The 22,713-nt window shown below is 42.3% G+C and overlaps 1 protein-coding gene across 1 annotated transcript in view; it reads left to right on the top strand.

The window, feature by feature from the left end:
- Positions 1 to 22,236, top strand: part of LOC120945608 (pancreatic alpha-amylase-like) — a 60,411-nt gene extending 38,175 nt beyond the window's left edge. Inside the window, exons 5-10 of the mRNA XM_040359908.1 lie at positions 222 to 355; positions 445 to 567; positions 7,588 to 7,687; positions 8,203 to 8,324; positions 21,730 to 21,855; positions 22,013 to 22,236. Coding sequence (XP_040215842.1) covers positions 222 to 355; positions 445 to 567; positions 7,588 to 7,687; positions 8,203 to 8,324; positions 21,730 to 21,855; positions 22,013 to 22,202 — 795 coding nt within the window. The 3' untranslated portion in view covers positions 22,203 to 22,236. The remainder of the gene's footprint in view (positions 1 to 221; positions 356 to 444; positions 568 to 7,587; positions 7,688 to 8,202; positions 8,325 to 21,729; positions 21,856 to 22,012) is intronic.
- The last annotated feature ends 477 nt before the right edge of the window (positions 22,237 to 22,713 follow it).

The following is a 22,713-nucleotide window of genomic DNA, read 5'->3' as shown; positions in this document are numbered from 1 at the left end:
TTAACTACGGGATTAAACTGTGAGTACAGCGCAAAAAAATAAAATAAAGGCATACTGTAGCTCGCGCTAGTATGCTGGATGACATGGTAGAACAATTTTTTTTTTTTTTAGGGTGAACCCCCGCTTTAAAGCATTTTCATCATGTCATGTTTCGGGATAGAGTGTGGAAACAGAAGTTTATGTGGGGCAAATGTCTCAAAACTAATAAGGTTGTCTTGCAGGTGATTGATCTGGGTGGAGAAGGTATCTCAGCAAGTGACTACATCAACATTGGACGTATCACAGAGTTCAAATACGGGGCCAAACTTGGAAAAGTGTTCCGCAGATGGGATGGGGAAAAGCTAGCTTATTTGAAGTAAGCGTATGACAGGAAACAATGTGCGCACAAAGTATTTCTTGCAAGATATATTGTATACAATGTTTCTTTTTTTTTTCTTTATACAGGAACTGGGGAGAAGGCTGGGGATTTATACCTAGTGACAGAGCCTTGGTGTTTGTTGATAATCATGACAACCAGAGAGGACATGGTGGAGGAGGAGCCTCTATCCTTACCTTCTGGGATGCTCGGTAAAGCATACGTGTTAATACCTGGGGTACCTGTAAATACCTTTGGTACCTGTTAATACCTGGGGTACCGGTTACAGGGTAATGCCCTTTGATTTGTGGATACAATTGGAATGAATTATATCATATGTAAGATGTTTCAACAACGTACCTCACATTCTATAAAAAATAGATAACCCTAAAAACTTTCTGATTGCAAACTTGAAAAGGTGATCCCCGCCTGTTTTTTCTCTTTTCTTACTTTTTTTTCTCATTTCAATGAAATACTCAAAAGCTAGAGACTTTTCTAAAACCCTGTCAAATTGAAAATAACTAAATGTAGTTTATATGATTACATTTAACTGTCAACCCTGTAGATTAATTACTAGTTGACAATTACTGTGACTCATTTTCAGTAATAAGCTTAATTACTAATTTTGGGATTCTACATGTATTATTCCTTTAACAGCTTAACGACCGGCTCACGCATATATACATCGACACAAAGCCTCCTGTGGGCAGATTGACGTATATATATGTCCCCTTTAACATGCGGCATTGTGGGCGCGCCCGCTGCGAGCTACGTGAGTCCAACCGCGGGAATACCCGCGATCGTCTCACGGAGAGGAAGAACGGGGAATTGCTGATGTACAAGCATTTCCCCATTCTTCTTAGTGACAGGACACTGATCACAGCTCTCTGTAATCAGGAGTGGTGATCAGTGTCGTGTCACACACAGCCCATTCCCCCTACAGTTAGAAGCACTCCCTAGGACATACTTAAATCCTTCAGTTCCCCCTGCTGGTTAACCCCTTCACTGCTAGTGTCATTTTTACTGTAACCAGTGCATTTTTATAGCACTGATCGCTGTATCAATGACAATGGTCCCAAAATGGCGTCAACAGTGTCCGATGTGTCCGCCATAATTTCGCAGTCACTATAAAAAATCACTGATCGCCACCATTACTAGTAAAAAAAAACCTTATTAAAAATGCCAAAAAAAATCCCCTATTCGCTATAACTTTTGCGCAAACCAATCAATACACACTTATTGTGATTGTTTTTTTACCAAAAATATGTAGAAGAATACATATCGGCCTAAACTGAGGGAAAAAAATGTTTTAGTAAAAGTAAAAAATATTGTTTTTTTTTCCAAATTGTCGCTCTATTTTTGTTTATACCACCAAAAGAAATCTATATTTTGGGGAAAAAAAGGACGTGAAATTTTGTTTGGGAGCCACATCGCACGATCATGCAATTGTCAGTTAAAGCGACGCAGTGCCGAATTGCAAAAAGTGCTCTGGTCATTGGCCAGCCAACTGGTCCGGGGCTTAAGTGGTTAATGTTTGAATGTAAAACCATAGAAGCTCTTTTGGAAGATTTTTTATGGCTAGTCTTTGGGGAATGCTTGCTCAGCAACACTAACTTTTGTGTATACACTGTATACATGTATCAATTAGGGATGAGCCGAACACCCTCCCGTTCGGTTCAACAGGCAAAGAATTTGTTCGAACACATGAACACCGTCAAAGTCTATGAGACACGAACATGAAAAATCAAAAGTGCTAATTTTAAAGCTTTATATGGAAGTTATTGTCCCTTAAGGCAGTGGTCTCCAAACTGCGGCCCGGGGGACAGATGTGGCTCTTTGCTTGCTTTTATCTGGCCCTTGAAGCAATAATTCATCCCCTAATACCAATAATGGAGCATAATTCTTCCCACTGACAAGAATGAGTGGGCGTAAATTCCCCCACTGACACAATGAACAAGCACAATTCCTCCCAATAACACTAACAATGGAACACAATTTCTCCCAATGACATTGACAACGGCGTCCAATATAACCAACAATGGGGCAAAATTCCTCCCACTGACACAAAGATGGGGCATTGTTTTTTTCCCATAGATGTTGGGACTTTTTCTAATTCCAATGGCCAAAGTCTGTAGGACAGTAAACTGCCCCTTTGTCTAGAAAGTTTGGAGACCCCTGCCTTAAGGGAACCCCACGTATTTTTTTTTTAATTACGTGGGGTTCCCCTTAATATCCATACCAGACCTGAAGAGCCTGATATGGAATTTGGGGGGACCCCCACACATTTTATTTATTTTTTTAATTTTGGTTCCCTGCATAAAATGTCATTTTTTAATGAAAAAAAAAATATTTAAAACTACTCCCACTATTAATGAATTGTCGGTCCCGGCAATACAGAGACAAGTCATTGAAAAAAAAAAAATTCAATTACTTTTCTCTGTATTGCCGGGACTGACAAGTTTTAAATTACTTTTTTTCCTTCAGAAATGACACTTTGTGCAGGGACAATTCTAAGCACGGGAAACATACGCTACTTTTACATGCATACTTTAGACACCCCACAGGTACGAAATTTAAAGGAATATTTTACTTTTATTGTTTCACTTTAGGGATTATTAAAATCACTGCTTCAGAAAAAAACTTCAGTTTTTTAAACTTTTGCATTGATACATGTCCCCTGGGGCAGGACCCAGGTCCCCAAACACTTTTTAGGACAATAACTTGAAAATTAACCTTTAAAATTAGCACTTTAGAATTCTCCCATATACTTTTTCAGGGTGTTCCGTGGCTTTTGAATTTGCCGCAAACACCCCAAATTGTTCGCTGGCGAACAGACATTGTTCGAGTCGAACTCATGTTTAACTTGAACCCTAGTGTAAATACATACATCTGCTTCAGCCTGTCTCTGATTCACAACCCCCGCATAGTGCAGAGCTGCTGATCAAATATATATTTAACCCTCTCAGAGTCTAACCATTCCCCAAGAAATACAGCCCCGAAGAAGGGGGATGTAATTCCCCCGAAACATGTTGACTCTACCTGTTTACTTTTATCATCAATAAACTATAAAAAATCATCAAGTGAGACTTTTCTTGGACATCGGGTGCTCCTCTCCAATCGCCCAAGTGTTCCCTGTGATAACGCCCCTATTGTCATTATCAGAAAGGTAGCAGCCCTAGACCCCAATGTAGTCTTTCACCTACCATCTACAATTGGGATATAACTCATTGGAAGCAATTCCCTCTATACCCTCCACACAGTAATCTGCTGCTAGACAGCCTCCAGTGGCACCAGTCCAGCACTGCCTTCCACCCAAACCTGAATTATCAGTGTGAATTTGACCATTTAGAAACATTCTGTGAAGATTAACAGCAGTAGATCTAATTGGGATGAAACCTGACTGATCTGTGTGTACCATTATCTGAATTACTGTTGCTAATTTGTTCACAAGTACCCTTGATAAAAATGTAATATTGGATGTAAAAAAGGATATCGGATGATAAAAATCTGGATGCAGTGTGTTTTTGCCTGGTTTGGGAAGAACTATGATTATTGCCTCATTCATAGAATGTGGTAACAAGTGATTCTCATAGGCCTCATTCAACAACTGCATTGTGTAAAAAGGCTGTTTGATCCTCTCTTCTCTTCTCTGATCCTCCCCTTTTGCCACGGACCCCAATTCATCTCCTATTAGAACAGAGCCTTTGGAGTCACTCTGCATATGCTCAGTTTTTTTTTTTTGGGAGGGTGCATGTGATCAGCACAGGGCCAATCAGCAGTTGTCCAGGCAGAGGGTCAGTGACCCTGCAGCCTCACAGGAAAAAAATGAAATGAATACTCCTCATACAAGTTTTAACCAGACACTGATAGAAGTCACAAGGCTGCTACATACTGCTGATGAGAAAAGGTACTTAGCAGTTTATAATTACTAAAAAATTGCATTTCTGTGTACTGTGGGAGACCAGATGTAGTAAATATGGGGTCCTGGGTTTAGTAATTACTAAAATAATTGCTTTTCCATGTTCTGTGTACTGTAGGAGACCAGATATAGTGAATGTGGGGTCCTGGGTTTAGTAACAGTTTAAGTGTAGTAGGGGTATAGCCATGGGCATCCTGAGAACTTTTTTCAGGGGGGCATCATTTTAGGGTCACCCATGCGCCGCCCCTTTTCGATAATGTCATTATCACATTATCATGGTCAGAGACTGCAGGCGTAGTACAATCCCTAGGATAAGTAATGAATAATGGCCGACGGGCCCTCCTACCAAACCCAGTGAAACTACAGAAGTGATCTCTCCGGCTGGACGATCGCTCACTCTGGGTTCCCGGGGGTGACTCTGGTCAGTAGTGTAGCATGTATGTACCCTGGCAGTGGCTCAGTCTTTCTCTCTCTGGTGGTGCTGAGCAGTGCAGCTTTCTCTGGTGGCACTAGGCAGCGTGGCTCTCTCTCTGGTGGCGCTGGGCAGCATGGCTCTCTCTCTGGTGGCGCTGGGCAGCGTGACTCTCTCTTTGAGGGTGCTGGGCAGCGTGACTCTCTCTTTGAGGGTGCTGGGCAGCGTGACTCTATCTCTGGCTTCTGCCCAGCACACTCCTCTTTCTTTGTCCTGTAGCACTCACTCCCTCAGCTTTTTTCCAGGCTGCAGTCTCTCAATCTCTCTCTTGATCAAGCTGTAGCATTCCACCCTGTGGAAAATGGGGCCAATCTTCGGGACTACATGTCCCATGATGCTCTCCTCTCCTAGTCTCCTTTGATTGGCTCTCAGTTATGGCCACTAGGGAAGGAATGGAGCGGGCAGGAAGCTGGCCTGGGAAGCTAGTGAAAGCGGCCATCTCTTCTCCCTGACAGGAGAAGGGGGAGGGCGAGCAGGGGAAACCTCTGATAGCCCGCAGCTCGCCTTTCTCCTGTCACAGTGCTGCCAAGTTCTTTGCTGGTCTGAGCAGGGGAAAGAGCCCACAGTCACACTACACTGATGGGGGGGCTTGAAATCACCTTGATAGTGTCACCCCACTGGTGGGTGTCACCTGGATATGAGCTGCCCGCACCCCCATCCGATCCCTGATTTCAGGGGAGGCACTTGACCCCCCTTGCTCCTACCTGTGGACACCCATGGGTATAGCGTAATTTAGATTTGTACAGGCTTTGGTAGAAAGACTGAAAAGTTGCCCGAATATCTAGGGGTCGTGAGAAACTGTGCCCTCTGATGTCGAGATAGCACTAACAAAATATGGAGGTCTGTCATAATCAGAGGTCAGGTTCAGAGACCAGTAGCAGTAGAAAGGCTTTCACAAACCAGTAGGATAAATATACAAGCAGATTACCCGGATGATATGGGCTCACCCACAAGCACCTGATTGTGGAGATTGGTTTTGCTGTGTGTTAGTACCAGGTCCTGGTCCTAAGAATTGCCTCACCAGGAGGAGAGTAAACCGGGGGGCCAGTACCAGAAAAAGCAGGTAGGCATCAAGCAGAAACATAGTCACTAAACAAGCCAAAAGTTAGTAGCAAGTGGTTGCAGGTTGGGATCAAGCGGAAGCGTTGTTAAGGAAAAAGCCAAAGGTTGGTAACGTGGTTTAAAGTTGGAATCAAGCAGGAGCGTAGTCAAGAAACAAACCAAAGGTCGGTAACGGGTAATAGCAAAGTTACGGATGGCAATAGGAGCAACAAGAGCAAAATATTGGCTGCAAAGAACACAATAATCTGGGACACAGGAATTGCAAAGGCACGGCTTAAATAGGAAGTTCATGGGAGGTGCAAAGGTTCCAAGGTTCAAGGAAAACAAGAAATCAGGCAAGGAGATGTCCAGCATCTCAAGTGATTCAGCAAGAAGAGATCCTGCTAGACCCAGCAGAGTTTGTAGGTTCAGCTCTGGGTTCTGAGAAGGTCTTTCCCCTCTTCATAATATCTTTGCTGTGTAAAAAATCTAAATGTTTTCACTTTTTTAATGGACATATGTTTAGAAAGTTTCTGCTTGTCTTTCCAATTTAGAGAATTAGCTAGAGGGGGGGTCACTAATAAATTTAGATTCAGCCCTCAGAACCTCGTCCATCAATGGTCTCTCCCGTTATCCCTTGGATTTTTTTCTATATGTGCTAATTTCCTTAAAGGGGTTGTAAAGGTATTATTTTTTCCCTAAATAGCTTCCTTTACCTTAGTGCAGTCCTCCTTCACTTACCTCATCCTTCAATTTTGCTTTTAAATGTCCTTATTTCTTCTGAGAAATCCTCACTTCCTGTTCTTCTGTCTGTAACTCAACATTGTAATGCGAGGCTTTCTTCCTGGTGTGGAGAAAGCCTCTTGAGGGGGAGGGGCGAGGAGGAGTGTCAGGACGCCCACTAACACACAACTCCTTTCTCTATCTGCAAAGAAGAGTGTGTCCTGACTTGCCTGCTCGCCCCTTCCCCCCTCAAGAAGCTTTCTCCACACCAGGGAGAAAGCCTTGCATTACTGTGTGGAGTTACAGACAGAAGAACAGAAAGTGAGCATTTCTCAGAAGAAATAAGGACATTTAAAAGCAAAATCAAAGGATGAGGTAAGTGAAGGAGGACTGCACTGAGGTAAAGGAAGCTATTTAGGGAAAAAAATCCTTTATAGCCCCCTTTAATAACTTTGCCTTGCAAAAAAGGCTTTCACTGTATCCCATACCAGCAAAGGAGATAAAGAGCACTGCAGAGACAAAATAATTCAAAGTAGTAAACAGAACATAGCACTTATTTGGATCTTTTAAGCCCTTGAAGATCCAGGACATCACCACAGTGTTAGTACTCATACTTGCAGTTAACAAAATAATATTTCCCCAGCAGTATTCCAGAGAAATCTCCCCTGGGTGTCAGAGAAATCAGTGGGGATTCCATAGAAAAACTGGGGGTAAAAAGTGGACATCATGCAAAGGACCCAAAGTCAGACCCATATGGTTCTTTTACAGTTACAAGACTTTATATAAAATGGTTAGTTTCCTCTGTGCTAGGAAGCCAGTTTAGCAGACCTCTGCCAAAGTAAAACATTGTCATACTTCTGAGAACACATGTGCCCAGGGAATCGGTTATGATGATTCCATGTCTTATTTTCATGCTGCCTGTAATGACATCAATTGTTCCTAATGCATGGATAGAAGTATAGATTTGGACTACACAACTGAAGTGACTGTTTCTTGATAAATGCCTTACTTCATTAGATGCAAAAACGAATTTCATTAATAATTATTTATTTATTTATTTCCCCCCCCGGAAACTAGCTTATACAAAATGGCAACTGGGTTCATGTTGGCACACCCTTATGGCTTTACACAAATCATGTCAAGCTTTCGCTGGACAAGAAACTTTGTAAATGGAAAGGTAAACCTTTTATAATTTGATTATCTACATCACTCTCTTCTTCCACTGAAATGCAAAATGTTTTAGTTTTTATTCATTTTCTTTTTCTTTTCATTCTTTTTATCCTGGTTCTTAATGGAAATTTAGCTTCCATTTGAGCCCCGCTCAAGTCTTATTCCTCAAGCTGTACTGACCTTTTTTTCTCCATTTGAGTAGAAGCTAGTTTGTGTTGTCACTTGATTAACTCACACAAGTGTCTACTACAGAGTTCCAAAACTTTGTAAACCTTTTTCAATTATGATAAACTTCGATGACAGACTTCAATGTGCTGAATATTCAAAACTAGTGTAAGGAAAGGTTGTCATTTAATATAACCAGTTTTATTTTGTCTTTCTTTCTTTTAGTGAAATGAAAGTAAAATACATCTGGCTACCATCAGAACAGTTGTGTTTTATCTCCTTTGCAATTGTTTTTTTTTTTTTAATGCAATCCATAGGTAAGAAAAATAAAACATGATGATGCTGTTTTATCTGCAGGATACTAATGATTGGGTTGGGCCACCAAGCTACAATAATGGGTCAATCATGGCTGTCACAATTAATGAAGATACAACATGTGGCAGTGGCTGGGTTTGTGAACACAGGTGGCGTCAGATAAAGTAAGTTACTACATTTGCACAGCCCTTTAATGGAAAGTTGTATTATTATTATTATTATTAATATTTTTGTTGTTGTTATTATTCTTATTATTGTATAGGATTGCTTAATGGCAACTCAACTTCCCTAGATTCAGTGGGCCAAATCCTCAGAAAACTTGCGTAACTTAACTTTTCCGAGTTAAGTTACACGGCCTTAAAATTTCTACCTAAGTGCCCGATCCACAAAGCACTTACCTAGAAATTTCAGGCCGTGTAACTTAAGTGCCTCCGTCGCAAGGCGGTCCTCCTCTCCGGGGGGCGATTACAATTTAAATGAGGCGCGCTCCCGCGCCGGCCGTACTGCGCATGCGTGTGACGTCATTTTCCCGACGTGCATCGCGAAAAATTACGTTACGTCGGGCTTTGTGGATTGCGACGGGACAATAAAGTTGCGTCGGGTAAAAAAAAAGTTACGCGCCGGGAAAAAAAATTAAAAATTAAAAAAAAATCGCGGCGATCGAAAAAAAGTTCTGTTTTTACAAGGTGTTACTAGTTTACACTTTGTAAAAGCAGAACTAATTTTACGTATGCAAAACGTAACTTACACAGAAAACACAAAGCTAAAAAGCTTTGTGGATCTGCCTAAGTACTCATTTGCATACGTAAAGCGGCATTTCGACTCGAAATGCCCCCAGCGGCGGATGCGGTACTGCATCCTAAGATCTGACAGTGTAAGTGTCTTACAGATGTCAGATCTTCTGCCTATCTTAGGAAAAATCCTTTTGAGGATCAGATCCAAAGATAGGCACAGGGATACGCAGGCTGAACAGCAGTTCCGCCTGCGTATCTCCTTTGAGGATTTGGCCCAGAGTACCTAATTCTAACTATATTTAACAACCATAGAAAATCCCTGATTGCTGGACTCTAATGGATCAAAACACAAATGCATACTAAATGTGAAAAATAAAAATAAAGAACATAAATATTTTTTATAAATTTATATAAATTTATTAGCTCAGAAAGTTTGTTTTAGAATTTAAAACATGATAGGCTTATAGGTGCCTCTTTTAGTGAGACACGATCTTTACAAGATTTAGCATTATATTATATGCACAAATATATCCAGCTTTTCATCACATTTCTTTAGCAGCATTCATGAAATAACCACATGAGTTTAGGTGTGTCTCCTCCTAACCTTCAGGGGGAACAGAGATATCCTTGTATGCAGGGCCGCTGATAGGGGGGGACCACCAGTCCTCCTGTAGGGGGCCCGGGCTCACAGGGGGGCCCATACAGCAGAGGGAATCAGTGCGGTCGGATGGAGGGGCAAATACAGGATGCCCAATGTGAACCCGGTTTCTCTCCCTCCCACAACTTTCAGCTGCTGCAGGGAGAGACACGGACACAGCTGCCAGCTTCCTTGTCTCAATAACAAATTGTTACCCTGTATTGTTTTAAACCCTTGTAAAATGTAATAAAATTCTTGGGAAAAAAAGATTTTTTTTTAATAAAAATTGTCAAATATTTTTTTTCAAAACATTTAAATGTTTTTGTTAACCACTAGCAGACCGCGCACCGTCATTATACGGCGGCAGGTCGGCTCTCCTGGGCGAGAGCCCATAGCTATACGGCGGCTCTTTGAGCCCCCGACTCCCGTGCGTGTGCCCGGCGGGCTCGATCGCCGCCGGGCACACGCGATCGCTCGTTACAGAGCGGGGACCGGGAGCTGTGTGTGTAAACACACAGCTCCCGGTCCTGTCAGGGGGGAAAATGCTGATCTTCTGTTCATACAATGTATGAACAGAGGATCAGTGTTTCCCCTAGTGAGGCCACCCCCCCCCCCCCCACAGTAAGATAACACACAGGGACATACTTAACCCCTTCCCCGCCCCCTAGTGTTAACCCCTTCACTGCCAGTGGCATTTTTATAGTAATCCAATGCATTTTTATAGCACGGATCGCTATAAAAATGCCAATGGTCCCAAAAATGTGTCAAAAGTGTCAGAAGTGTCCGCCATAATGTCGCAGTACTGAAAAAAAATCGCTGATCGCCGCCATTACTAGTAAAAAAATATATTAATAAAAATACCATAAAAATACCCCCTATTTTGTAAACGCTATAAATTTTGCGCAAACCAATCAATAAACGCTTATTGCGATTTTTTTTACGAAAAATATGTAGACGAATACGTATCGGCCTAAACTGAGGAAAAAAAAAATGTTTTTTTATATATTTTTGGGGGATATTTATTATAGCAAAAAGTAAAAAAATATTAATTTTTTTCAAAATTGTCGCTCTATTTTTGTTTATAGCGCAAAAAATAAAAACCGCAGAGGTGATCAAATACCACCAAAAGAAAGCTCTATTTGTGGAAAAAAAAGGACGCCAATTTTGTTTGGGAGCCACGTCGCACGACCGCGCATTTGTCAGTTAAAGTGGCGCAGTCCCGAATCGCAAAAAGTGCTCTGGTCTTTGGGCAGCAATATGGTCCGGGGGTTAAGTGGTTAAAAGAAAAAAAAAACTATTTAAAAAAGGGCTAATTCACACAGCTTCTCTGTTATCTTTGTGTCCGCTAAGAATAATTTTAGTATATTTTAATTGAAAATCTTGGTTTGATATATTTGAGGGGGGCCCTGCCAGGTAGGCTGCACAGGGCCCCGTGATTTCTAACAGCAGCCCTGCTTGTATGTATCCCCTAAAAGATGAGCTATAAAATACAGTACCGTTCTCTGTTCACAGCAAAGTAGTTACTATATACATCCAAAGTCCTTCATCAAAGAGTACATTATATATGATGCCAATTGGGAAGCCATCAATAGAGAATCCAATAATATCAAATGGCAATTTTGTTTGCAAGTGTTGCTGCCCCTTCATTGTTGTCCCTCCTGTAATGTAAATTGGTGGAGATAGTGCCTATTTTTAATGCCTCTGAACCTTATTCACCCTTTTGAAGTATTTCAAGGTTTCAATCATGTCTCTCCTTTCCTGTCTTTCCTCAAGACTGTACAAATTAAGTTCCTGAAGTCTCTCCTGATATGTTTTTATCCCTCAGACCTTTCCACATTTTTGTTACCCATCTCTGGACTCGTTCTATCCTAGCAATATCTTTTTATAAGTGAGGTCTTCAAAACTGGACCCAGCTAAATGAGGCCCAACTAAAGATGTATAAAGGGAAGCCAAGACCTCCTTCCTCCCGCTGGGACACCTCTAGTGATGAATCCTAGAACTTTATTTTCTTTTCCCTCTACCTGGCCACACTGTTTGAACATTTTTCAGTCATCTGAAATCCTTTTCCTCAGTAGTGATAGCCAAAACTGCACCCCCAATATTGTACTCTGTTAAAGGATTTTTTTCCCCTAGGTGCATTATTTTACATTTAAAAACAATGAACTGCAGTTTCCACTGTTTTAACCTATACCAGCAGTGCAAAATCATGTTTCATGTTGCAGACACCTCCAGGGATATCAACCCTATTGCTCCCTTTTGTGTCATCAGCAAAAAAAGACATACCTTACCCACCAGTGGCGGTCTGTCTATAGAGGGCGCTGGAGCGCCGCCCCCTCTGGCTCCGCATCGCCACTGAAATAATATACAATAATGCATTGCATGAATGTATGTTATTGTTGCCAGCTGCCGCTGGTCTATTAAGATGGCCAGACCTTGAGTGCCGACCACCTGAATAACGGCAGCTGGTTGGCTGTGCGGAAGTGCCTATCAGAGCCAGCGGCTCTGATAGGTTTTCCGAGTACAGCCCTCGTCTCCCGGATGCTTATCCTCGGAACGCATGGGGGGTGCGTTCCTTGGATAAGACTGACGGCCATCTCAGCCAATCAGGTTCATCGATTCTGGTTATCGGTAACCTGATTGGCTGAAGCGTCACCAAGGCGGGAGAAGACATAGAGGGACGTGGAAGGAGAAAGGTAAGTGCATTTTACAGGGCACAGCGGCGACAATGGGCACAGAGGCGACAAAGGGCACAGTGGCATCAATGGGCACAGTGGAGACAAAGGGCACAGTGGCGACAATGGGCACAGTGGCGACAATTAAAGGGCACAGTGACATGCACAGTGGCAACAATGGCACAGTGGCGACAATTAAAGGGCACAATGGCGACAATTGAGGGGCACAGTGGCTGCTTTTGATGGCATGGCACAGTGGTGACAATTGATGGCACAGTAACTGTGTTTGATGGAATGGCACAGTAACTGTGTTTGATGGCATGGCACAGTTACTGCGTTTGATGGCATGGCACAGTGTTGCGAATTGATGGCATAGTGACTGCATTTGATGGTATGGCACAGTGGTGATAATTGATGGCACAGTGGCTGCGTTTGATGGCATGGCACAGTGGTGACAATTTATGGCACAGTGGCTGAGTTTGGTGGCATGGCACAGTGACTGCATTTGATGGCATGGCACAGTGGTGACAATTGATGGCACAGTGGCTGCATTTGATGGGCACAGTGAGGCTGCAATCTTTTTCGTTTGCGCCCCCCGAAAATTTTGAGCACCAGCCACCACTGTTACCCACCAACCCTTTAGTTATATCACTTACATTTAGATTAAAAGAACAGGACCTTGTACAGAGCCTTGTGGTACATGACTTGTATCTGGTCTCTGTTCTGAATCAACCCCATTTACAACTACTCTCTGGTATCTATCCTTTAGCCAACTGCATATCCACTGAACCTAGATTGTACAATGTTTTTATTAGATTATGTGGAACTGTATCAAATACTTTGCTGAAATTAAGGCTATGTCCAATATTAGTGATTATAGTCAAAAATTCATTCAGATTAGTCTAACATAATCTGTCCTCAATAATGCTATGCTGCTTTGGGTCCAACAAGTTGTGTGTCTTCAGTGAAATCCTTTTTTTCAGGAGTGATTCCATTAACTTGACTACAACAGATTTTAAACTCACTGGCCTGTAATTGCCAGCTTCTACCCTGCTACCCTTCTTGGATAGGTACAATATTAGCTATCTTTCAGTCTTTAGAAGGGATGAGCCGAACCCCCCCCCCCCCCCCGTTCGGTTCGCACCAGAACCTGCGAACAGACCAAAAGTTTGTGTGAACCTTAGAACCCCATTAAAGTCTATGGGACTCGAACGTTAGTGCTAATTTTAAAGGCTAATATGCAAGTTATTGTCCAAAAAAGTGTTTGGGGACCGGGTCCTGCCCCTGGGGACATGTATCAATGCAAAAAAAGTATTAAAAACTGCAGTTTTTTCGGGAGCAGTGATTTTAAATGACTTTTTATCCTCCAGAAATGACACTCTGTGCAGGGACAGTTCTAAGCACGGGAAACAAGCGCCGCTTTACAGGCATACTTTACACACTCCCCTAGGTACAGAATTTAAAGAATTATTTCACTTTTATTGTTTCACTTTAAGCATTATTAAAATCACTGCTCCCGAAAAAACTTTTTTGCATTGATACATGTCCCCTGGGGCAGGACCCAGGTCCCCAAACACTTTTTATGACAATAACTTGCATAAAATCCTTTAAAATTAGCACTTTAGATTTCTCCCATAGACTTTTCCAGGGTGTTCTGCGGCTTTTCGCATTTGCTGCGAACACCCCAAATTGTTCGCTGTTCAGCGAACAGGCAATGTTCGAGTCGAACATCAACTCGAACTCGAAGCTCATCCCTAGTCTTTAGGAACCTGTTAGAAGAAATTGAATAAAAACATCCCTTAATGTTCCAACAACTATACTTCAAAGTTCTCTCAGAACTCTTGGATGAATACCATCAGGGTCCAATGCTTTATTACGCTTTCAACGAGAGTTCCTCTGCTGCCTCCAGGAATTCTGAAAGTGAACCGTCATTACTAGAACTATTATGATCCTCCAACTTTTTATTCGGTATTATATTTTATTTCTGTGAAGGCTGAACCAAAGTAATTGTTTACAGGTTTCCCTCAATATAGGTGTTGTGACCAGTTTTCATTCTAGTGGTCCCATTGTATTTTTTCCTTCCATCATTGATGTACCTAAAAAAAGGTTGTGTCTCCATCTTTGATATATTTAGCAATTTCTTCCTCTTTCTGTACTTTGGCAGCACTCATAATGTGTCTGGCCTCCTTTTGTCTATTTTTATACATGTACCTGTCTATTTTCTTGAATCTCCTATATGCAGATTTTAGTGAATTGTATTTTTTTTACTTCTTTTTGCTCTTACTAATTTGCCTTACATTATTTTGTTGCCTGCAGGGTGGTAGACTTTAAGAGTGCCCAGCATTCTCCCCCCATATAAATCCCCCCATTTTAGTTCCCTGCAATATAATCACCCCCAGTTTAAATCTCCCCCAATGTAACAGTGTAACCCCCCCCCAGTGTTTTCCGCCTACAGTGTAAACTCCCCTAGCGTAATCCCCACCATTGTACTCCCCCGCCTAAATTTTTTGTTTATTAAAAATCTTACAAACACACAACATAATGAAAAAAAATAAATATATATATATATATATATATATATATATATATAAAATAAATGAAACATATATAAAATTAACAAAAATAGCTTACATCAGCATAGAAACAGGAAATGGAATTTTTTGACAGAAAAAAAGTAAAGAAAACTAAAAATACAAACTTAGACATATTTTAGTATTACTATTATCATGATGCTCTTCAACAAAATCCTAACCTCTACCTAAACAGGCCGCAGGAAAAGAGGGGGGAGGAGAGAGCACCCCCCTTCCTGAACCGTACCAGGCCACATGCCCACAACATGGGGAGGATGTCCCCATGTTGATGGGGACAAGGACCTCATCTCCACAACCCTTGCCCGGTGGTTGTGGGGGTCTGCGGCTGGTGGGCTTATCGGAATCTGGAAGCCCCCTTTAACAAAGGGGACCCCCAGATCCCGGCCCCCCATGTGAATTGGTAATGGGGTACATTGTACCCCTATCATTTCACAAAAAAAGTGTCAACAATTTAAAAAAAACACACACCAAGTATTGACAAGTCCTTTAATTAAAAAAATACTCCATCGCCGTTATCCTTCTATGATCCCAGTCCCAGACCCGCTGCACTGTACCCCGTTACCAATCCACATAGGGGGGCCAGGATCTGGGGGTCCCCTTTGTTAAAGGCGGTTCCAGATTGCGATAAGCTCCTCGCACACAAACCCCCACAACCACCGGGCAAGGGTTGTGGGGATGAGGCCCTTGTCCCCATCAACATGAGGACATCCTTTCCATGTTGAGGGCATGTGGCCTGGAACAGTTCAGGTGGGGGGGCGCTCTCTCGTCCACCCCCCTCTTTTCCTGCAGCCTGCCAGGTTGCGTGCTCGGATAAGGGTCTGGTATGGATTTTTGGGGGGAACCCCACACCTTTTTTTAAATTTGGCACAGGGTTCCCCTTAATATCTATACCAGACCTGAAGGGCCTGGTAATGGAATTTCGGGGGGACCCCCACACATTTTTTTTTTCAATGACTTTCAATTACTTTTATCTGTATTGCTGGGACCCGACAATTCATTATAGCCGCAAGTCGTTTTAAAATTTCATTTTGTGCAGAGACTGTTATAAACACGGGAAACATGCGCTACTTTACAGGCATACTATAGACACCCCCCAGGTATGAAATTTTAAGGAAAATTTCACTTTTATTGTTTCACTTTAAGCATGATTAAAATCATCGCTCCCGAAAAAAATTCAACTTTTAAAACTTTTTTTGCATTGATGTCCCCTGGGGCAGAACCCAGGTCCCCAAACACTTTTTAAGACAATAACTTGCATATTAACCTTTAAAATTAGCACTTTAGATTTCTCCCATAGACTTTTAAAGGGTGTTCCGCGGCTTTTCGAATTTGCCGTGAACACCCCAAATTGTTCGCTGTTCGGCGAACGGGCGAACAGCCAATGTTTAAGTCGAAGCTCATCCCTATTCATGGTTAATACAAATTATAGAACAACATAGGAGCAAGGTGGTAAATGTGTTGGTAAACATAGTATGTTAAGTGGGAAATATATCTGGCAGTGGAGATCCCATCACGAATTGCATCAATCTTGTTTTTGCAAGGATTGTCAATCTCCTGGGCAGTGAGTGAGTTAGTTAGTTGGTAGAAACAATGAGGATGAAGTGGAGAATTAAAGGTAGAGAAGAGTTGGTATGGAGTGGATGAGAGGGTTTTGGCAGAAAGAGACAGATTGATCAAATAGGTCTATTTTTGGAGGGCATATTTATATAGGGGGAAGTTATGTAGCAATTTTGTAGGAATTTAGTGTTATGCCACAGCCACTGAACAGCACAACTATGTATTTTTGAGATTTATGATGTCTACTGTTTGCCAAGGTTGTAGCTGCAACTATTTATGTGTGTGGTGAGGGTTAAAGATGGGGAGAGCGAGAAACTGGTATGGTTGTGGTTAGAAAGAGGAAAATAGGTGTTTTATGGGTTGCAAGGAGTGCAATGGAAGATAAAAAGCTTAAGGGTGTTGCCATCAGAGTGAGTAGACAGCTATGATTAAGCACCACTAAGGGTATGAAACGTGTTAGCTATTTGCATCTGTAACCTGTACCTCTATTGGTGTATGGATCACGATTTACATGTGTAGAACTACCCCTAAAGGAGCTGCTGGTTTAGATTTTGGGTTTTTTTACATGTTCCCTCTAAGTTTGTTGTCCAGGGAAGAAAGTCTGTAGCAATGTCCACACAAGATGTAAAACCTTCAACTGTTTTATTTTTGCTGCATAAAACATGTGAAGGAAGTAGAGAGTATAGAGAGAAGGGGAAGGTTCAGGTACGCGGTACAGAATGCACAAAAAGTATTCAAAGTTCCAATGTTCGCCACTCACTCCTGAGTGGGTATTGCTCACCCGGATAGAACCCCTCACATGACCTAGCAGCCGGAATGATGCACTGACAGTATAGAAACAGTCTCTGCCACAGACCGTCTAAGAAAAAAAGATGGATAGCCAGGAATCCTCTGCCACAGGATTTAAGTCCCAAACTTCCTGTCTTACAGCAAAAGAGCCTTTAAGCTGATACGGCGGACCGTAAGACAAATTGGTTATTGGATCCCTTTAGATAACAAGATCACCAGGCCTATCCCGAGACATCAGCTTGCCTTGCCTGGTCTCCTCCAGGGCAGGTGCTCCCCGGTTTCCTTCGTTAAGAGCTTCCCCCACTTGGATGGACAGCTTGGGATTCCTTCTAGAGCCTTAGGCCCCAGCCAGCATAGCTGGGCCTACACGATAGGAGCACAGCCTCGGACCAACGTGGTCCCGGGGCTAAAATCACACACACATACCTCGCGCCAGGAGGGCCATGAGGCGAAGGACCCCGAAAAACAGCATCTGCCCCTTAAGTATCCCCTCCCAGCATGCACAGCGGGGCACCACTCGCACTGGGCTTCTGCCGACAAGGGTCACTTAACACCATGGTTTACCCGAGTTCCAAGATGGGCCTGAGGTGGTAATGCCACCTACAGGCAACAAGGGAAAATGTATACCGAGCATAACCACAGCCAGAGGCTAATTTACATGGAATTAGTAAAGTCTGAGCCAAACTACTGGCTCAGACACCCCCTAAATTTATATTAGAGCCCACTCATTGGGAGACCAGTGCTAAATATGGATACAGGTGTTGTACTGGAGTGCGCCCGCCCACCCACCACTCTTTTCTTCTATTAATTGTCTGTGCTGAGCCAGCACCCTTCATCTCTCAAGCAAGGATGGTGTGAATGTTGGGATCATCGCCTGGAGCGGTAACTTTCTTCATGGCGGAGTAGAAGTGTGTGATCATTGCATTAGGACAAAGGATGATAGTAGATCTTTGGAAAGAAAATATGGTAGACAGACAGAGAAGTGATCAAGGAAATGTGACACCTACCCAAGATGCCAATAAAAAACCACACTTCTCAGAAAAAATAGACAAAAAAGAAAAGAGGAGAGGGATACGAAGGGAGGTATAGGATGAACTTTAAAAATTGCTTTGTAAGGATAGAAGTAAACCTTGCTTTTGTTCACTGGGTTTGGATGAGTGAGTCCAGTGGAGGGCACCATGGGGAGGGCAGCTGAGGTGGCAAAGACTGTTTCCTGAAAATGAAAACGTAATGGATGGAGGTGAGCTTGTTACAGACAAAGCTGGAATTTCAAATAGCACACGAGAGGGTTGGGGGGCCCTGTACTCATGCAGAGATGGACTCTGTCTATGTCTGACTCCCCTGTCTGTGTCTGCCATCATAAGCTAATCTAAATTTATACTGACATGAGATTGAGGTCCCAGTCACATTGAAAATGGGGCTGTGTGTCATTAAATGCAGGGACCGCAGTGGGGGTTCCCGGTGATTAGCTGTGGGAGGCAACCCTATTGAATGTTATGGGAGGCTGAAAACTCCCACAGCTAATCATGCCCAATCACACATAATTGGTCATGGAGCGATTTACCTGCAAATGATTGCCGCTGGATGTAGACAGTCTTCCTCCACGGCCAATCACTCACAGGTAATTCCCTCTACGGACAAACTTGGGAAATAGTCATATTTGAAGAAATAGGCTTCTTTGTTTTATGTAAGTTTGCCAGCTTATATATGTATTTTAATATGTGTAAAGCAGTATGCAAAGGGTTAATTGAAAAAAAAGTTTCCCTTTATTCTTGTCTCAGATAGGATACCAAAACCACGTGGCATACTTAGTGACAATTCATATTCACAAAAATATGTGAATTTTCACTTTGCAAAGTGAACAAGCTGCACTGAAAACAATTAGCCAGATTCAGTAGATACGCCGTCGTAAGTCTGAATCTGCGCCGTCGTATCTTTAAGCGTATTCTCAAACTGAGATACGCTTAAATGTTGCTAAGATACGACCGGCGTAAGTCTCCTACGCCGTCGTATCTTAGCTGCATATTTACGCTGGCCGCTAGGGGCGTGTATGTGGATTTACGCCAAGAATATGCAAATGAGCAAGATACGCCTATTCACGAATGTACTTGCGCCCGATACGCTGTTTACGTAAGGTGTTTTTCCGGCGTAAAGATAAACCACCAAAAAGATGGCGCAGCCCATGCAAGGTATAGATGACGGAACAGCCGTCGTATTTTACGCTGTTTGCGTAAGCGTACGTGAATGGGGCTGGGCGTAGGTTACGTTCACGCCGAAAGCAAGAAGTATTTGCGACGTGATTCTGAGCATGCGCGCAAATGCTACCAACGGCCCTCATTTACATGGGGTCACGAATCATTAACATACAACACGCCCCCTACCTGCCTATTTTGAATTAGGCGGGGTTACGCTGGGCCATTTGCGCTACGCCAACGTTACTTAGGAGGCAAGTGCTTTGTAAATACAGTACTTGCCTCACTATGTAGCAAGTGATGATTGTCTGCGCTGTAATATGGCTTGGCCAAGTGAGTGGATAAAAGGAAAGTGAATGAGAGGGCTGATTGGGCCTGGGGAGTGACAGGTGATGCAGACACAAATAAAATAACCTCGAACGGTATTTGAATAGGTTCAGTCCTAGCTGGACTGTAAAATATGACACAATGTGAGTCTTACAGTGAATAACAAAACACGTGTATGTGAAAATCAAAGCTAAAATTTGCACGTAAAATCCTGGGTAAGTGCAAAACAAAAAGAAAAAGACCACAGTTCCACACTAGAGCTAATGCAGCAGTGAGACAATGGTTAAAGGTGGTAAAAAAATCCGCATAAATGGAGATGTGCAGTCCAGACAGATCCAAGAAAACACATGCAGCCCACACCTCAGTGACTCGTGCAGCTTACCTTTCAGCTGACATTTAGGCTCAAACACATTACCAGTTTTCCTATTGGGTAGGTGTCTTGCTGCCAGTTCTCAATGGTTGGTTATACATAAGAAAAAAGAGTGATAAAAAAGTTGTAGCCTTATCCTCCTATTACTCATATAGCTATAGAGAAAGGGGTTCAGTTTGCAAAGTAGCAGGTTAAGTATCCACTTACACAACTTACACAGTGTGTAGGGAAAAAGTGCATATCTCCACGAGTGCCGAACTCGTTTCCTAGTCCTTCTCAATGCCAATGCTTTGCCTCTTTAGCTTGTGTGAAGCCGTCCACTCGTGTCAGGGTGAAGGAGCTCCCGGTTAATGCTCTGAGTCCCAGAGCACTAACCGAGAGCAGTACCGAACGTACGGCAGACGAGCGCGGTGCTCGTGGATACACGATCGCCATCTCACTGCTCCATGTGAGTTTTTTATTTACTGTTTTTAGTTTTTATTAAAGTTGCTGTACAGTTTTATGCTATGTGCATTTTCTCCTCCCTCCTTCCCCTGCCTCCTTCACCCTGACACGAGTGGACGGCTTCACACAAGCTAAAGAGGCAAAGCATTGGCATTGAGAAGGACTAGGAAACGAGTTCGGCACTCGTGGAGATATGCACTTTTTCCCTACACACTGTGTAAGTTGTGTAAGTGGATACTTAACCTGCTACTTTGCAAACTGAACCCCTTTCTCTATAGCTATATGAGTAATAGGAGGAAAAGGCTACAACTTTTTTATCACTCTTTTTTCTTATGTATAACCAACCATTGAGAACTGGCAGCAAGACACCTACCCAATAGGAAAACTGGTAATGTGTTTGAGCCTAAATGTCAGATGAAAGGTAAGCTGCACGAGTCACTGAGGTGTGGGCTGCATGTGTTTTCTTGGATCTGTCTGGACTGCACATCTCCATTTATGTGGAATTTTTTACCACCTTTAACCATTGTCTCACTGCTGCATTAGCTCTAGTGTGGAACTGTGGTCTTTTTCTTTTTGTTTTGCACTTACCCAGGATTTTACGTGCAAATTTTAGCTTTGATTTTCACATACACGTGTTTTGTTATTCACTGTAAGACTCACATTGTGTCATATTTTACAGTCCAGCTAGGACTGAACCTATTCAAATACCGTTCGAGGTTATTTTATTTGTGTCTGCATCACCTGTCACTCCCCAGGCCCAATCAGCCCTCTCATTCACTTTCCTTTTATCCACTCACTTGGCCAAGCCATATTACAGCGCAGACAGTCATCACTTGCTACATATACCATTTTTGTCTTTAAAGGACAGACTCCCCTTTTGTTTGCTGCAGTGTTCACCATTATTGCACTCATCCCTTTGGCCCACTCCCCCTTTTTTTCCCACTTCCCTTTCCCCTTATCCTATACAGCGCAGGAGCTTCAATTATTTTATATACTTGCCTCACTATGTTAGGTCGGTGTAGTGTATCTGAGATACGCTACACACGCACAAACTTAAGCCAGTCTTACTGAATCTGGCTAAATGTTTTAAATGGAAACAGAAAAAAGAAATGGAAATGAGAAAACCGAAGTTAGAGTTGGCACCCAAATAGCCTAAGTTCCTCTACAGCTTAGAGGAGTCTTAAACATGCCAAGACACTGGATGGAAAACCTTAAAGAACCTGGTAGCATTTATTAACATATCTCCTTTTCTGTAGGAACATGGTCATCTTCCGTAATGTGGTTAATGGCCAAGCTCTTATTAACTGGTGGGATAATGAACAAAATCAAGTTGCTTTCGGACGTGGAAGTGCTGGCTTTATTGTGTTCAACAATGACGATTGGTGAGTAACTCTTCTTCCCAACCCTTCAACGCATTTCAGAAAATTCTACATGTATTACAGTGTTTTCTTTATGTATTTAGTGATGGCCGTATCTTGTATATATAGATACAATTGTTATATTTTATTTAAAACCAATTAATATCGTATTTTTTTTTAGGGATATGGATGTTACTCTATACACTGGACTTCCATCTGGCACATACTGTGACATAATTTCTGGCCAAAAAGAAGACAACCGTTGCACGGGTATAAGCATCAGTGTAGGCAACACTGGCTTGGCCAATTTCAAAATTAAAAGTTTAGCTGAAGATCCCTTTGTTGCCATCCACATCAATGCCAAGTTATAACAATGCTTTATACTTCTAATAAACAAACTGTAACATACTTAATACAGCATGTTTGTGTTTATTCTTTCTTCCTATTTGTTCATGAATAAGTATCTTTGTAGAAAATGATGTTTTGTTTTTTTCCTTTTTGGCATCACATAAGCTTTAAATGTACTTGTTTTTCTATTCAGCACTTGTAGTATTTGGTTCATATTAGATCCCTTTTTAAGTCAGGAGTTTCATTACAGGAATGCTATAAAGAGTTGGTGGTCGGGACATCTCAAATATGGATCTTGGAGTAGTTCTAGCAAAGGCATAAGGTTCAGAAACAATTCAGCATGTAAACAAGAGAAATTACCAAGTCTGCAAAATTTTTTTTTTACGTCTGTGTTGATGTGTTGGTCAATGTGATCTGTAGTAAGTCTCTATGCCAGTGTTTCTCAACTCCAGTCCTCAAGGCGCCTCAACAGGTCATGTTTTCAGGATTTCCCTCAGATGAAAAGGCTGTGGTAATTACTAAGGCAGTAAAACT

The sequence above is a fragment of the Rana temporaria genome, chromosome 7 (genome assembly GCF_905171775.1).
Source record: "Rana temporaria chromosome 7, aRanTem1.1, whole genome shotgun sequence".
NCBI classification, from domain to species: Eukaryota; Metazoa; Chordata; class Amphibia; order Anura; family Ranidae; genus Rana; species Rana temporaria.
Note: the sequence above shows the minus strand (reverse complement) of the source record. Positions and strands in the feature narration are given on the sequence as shown.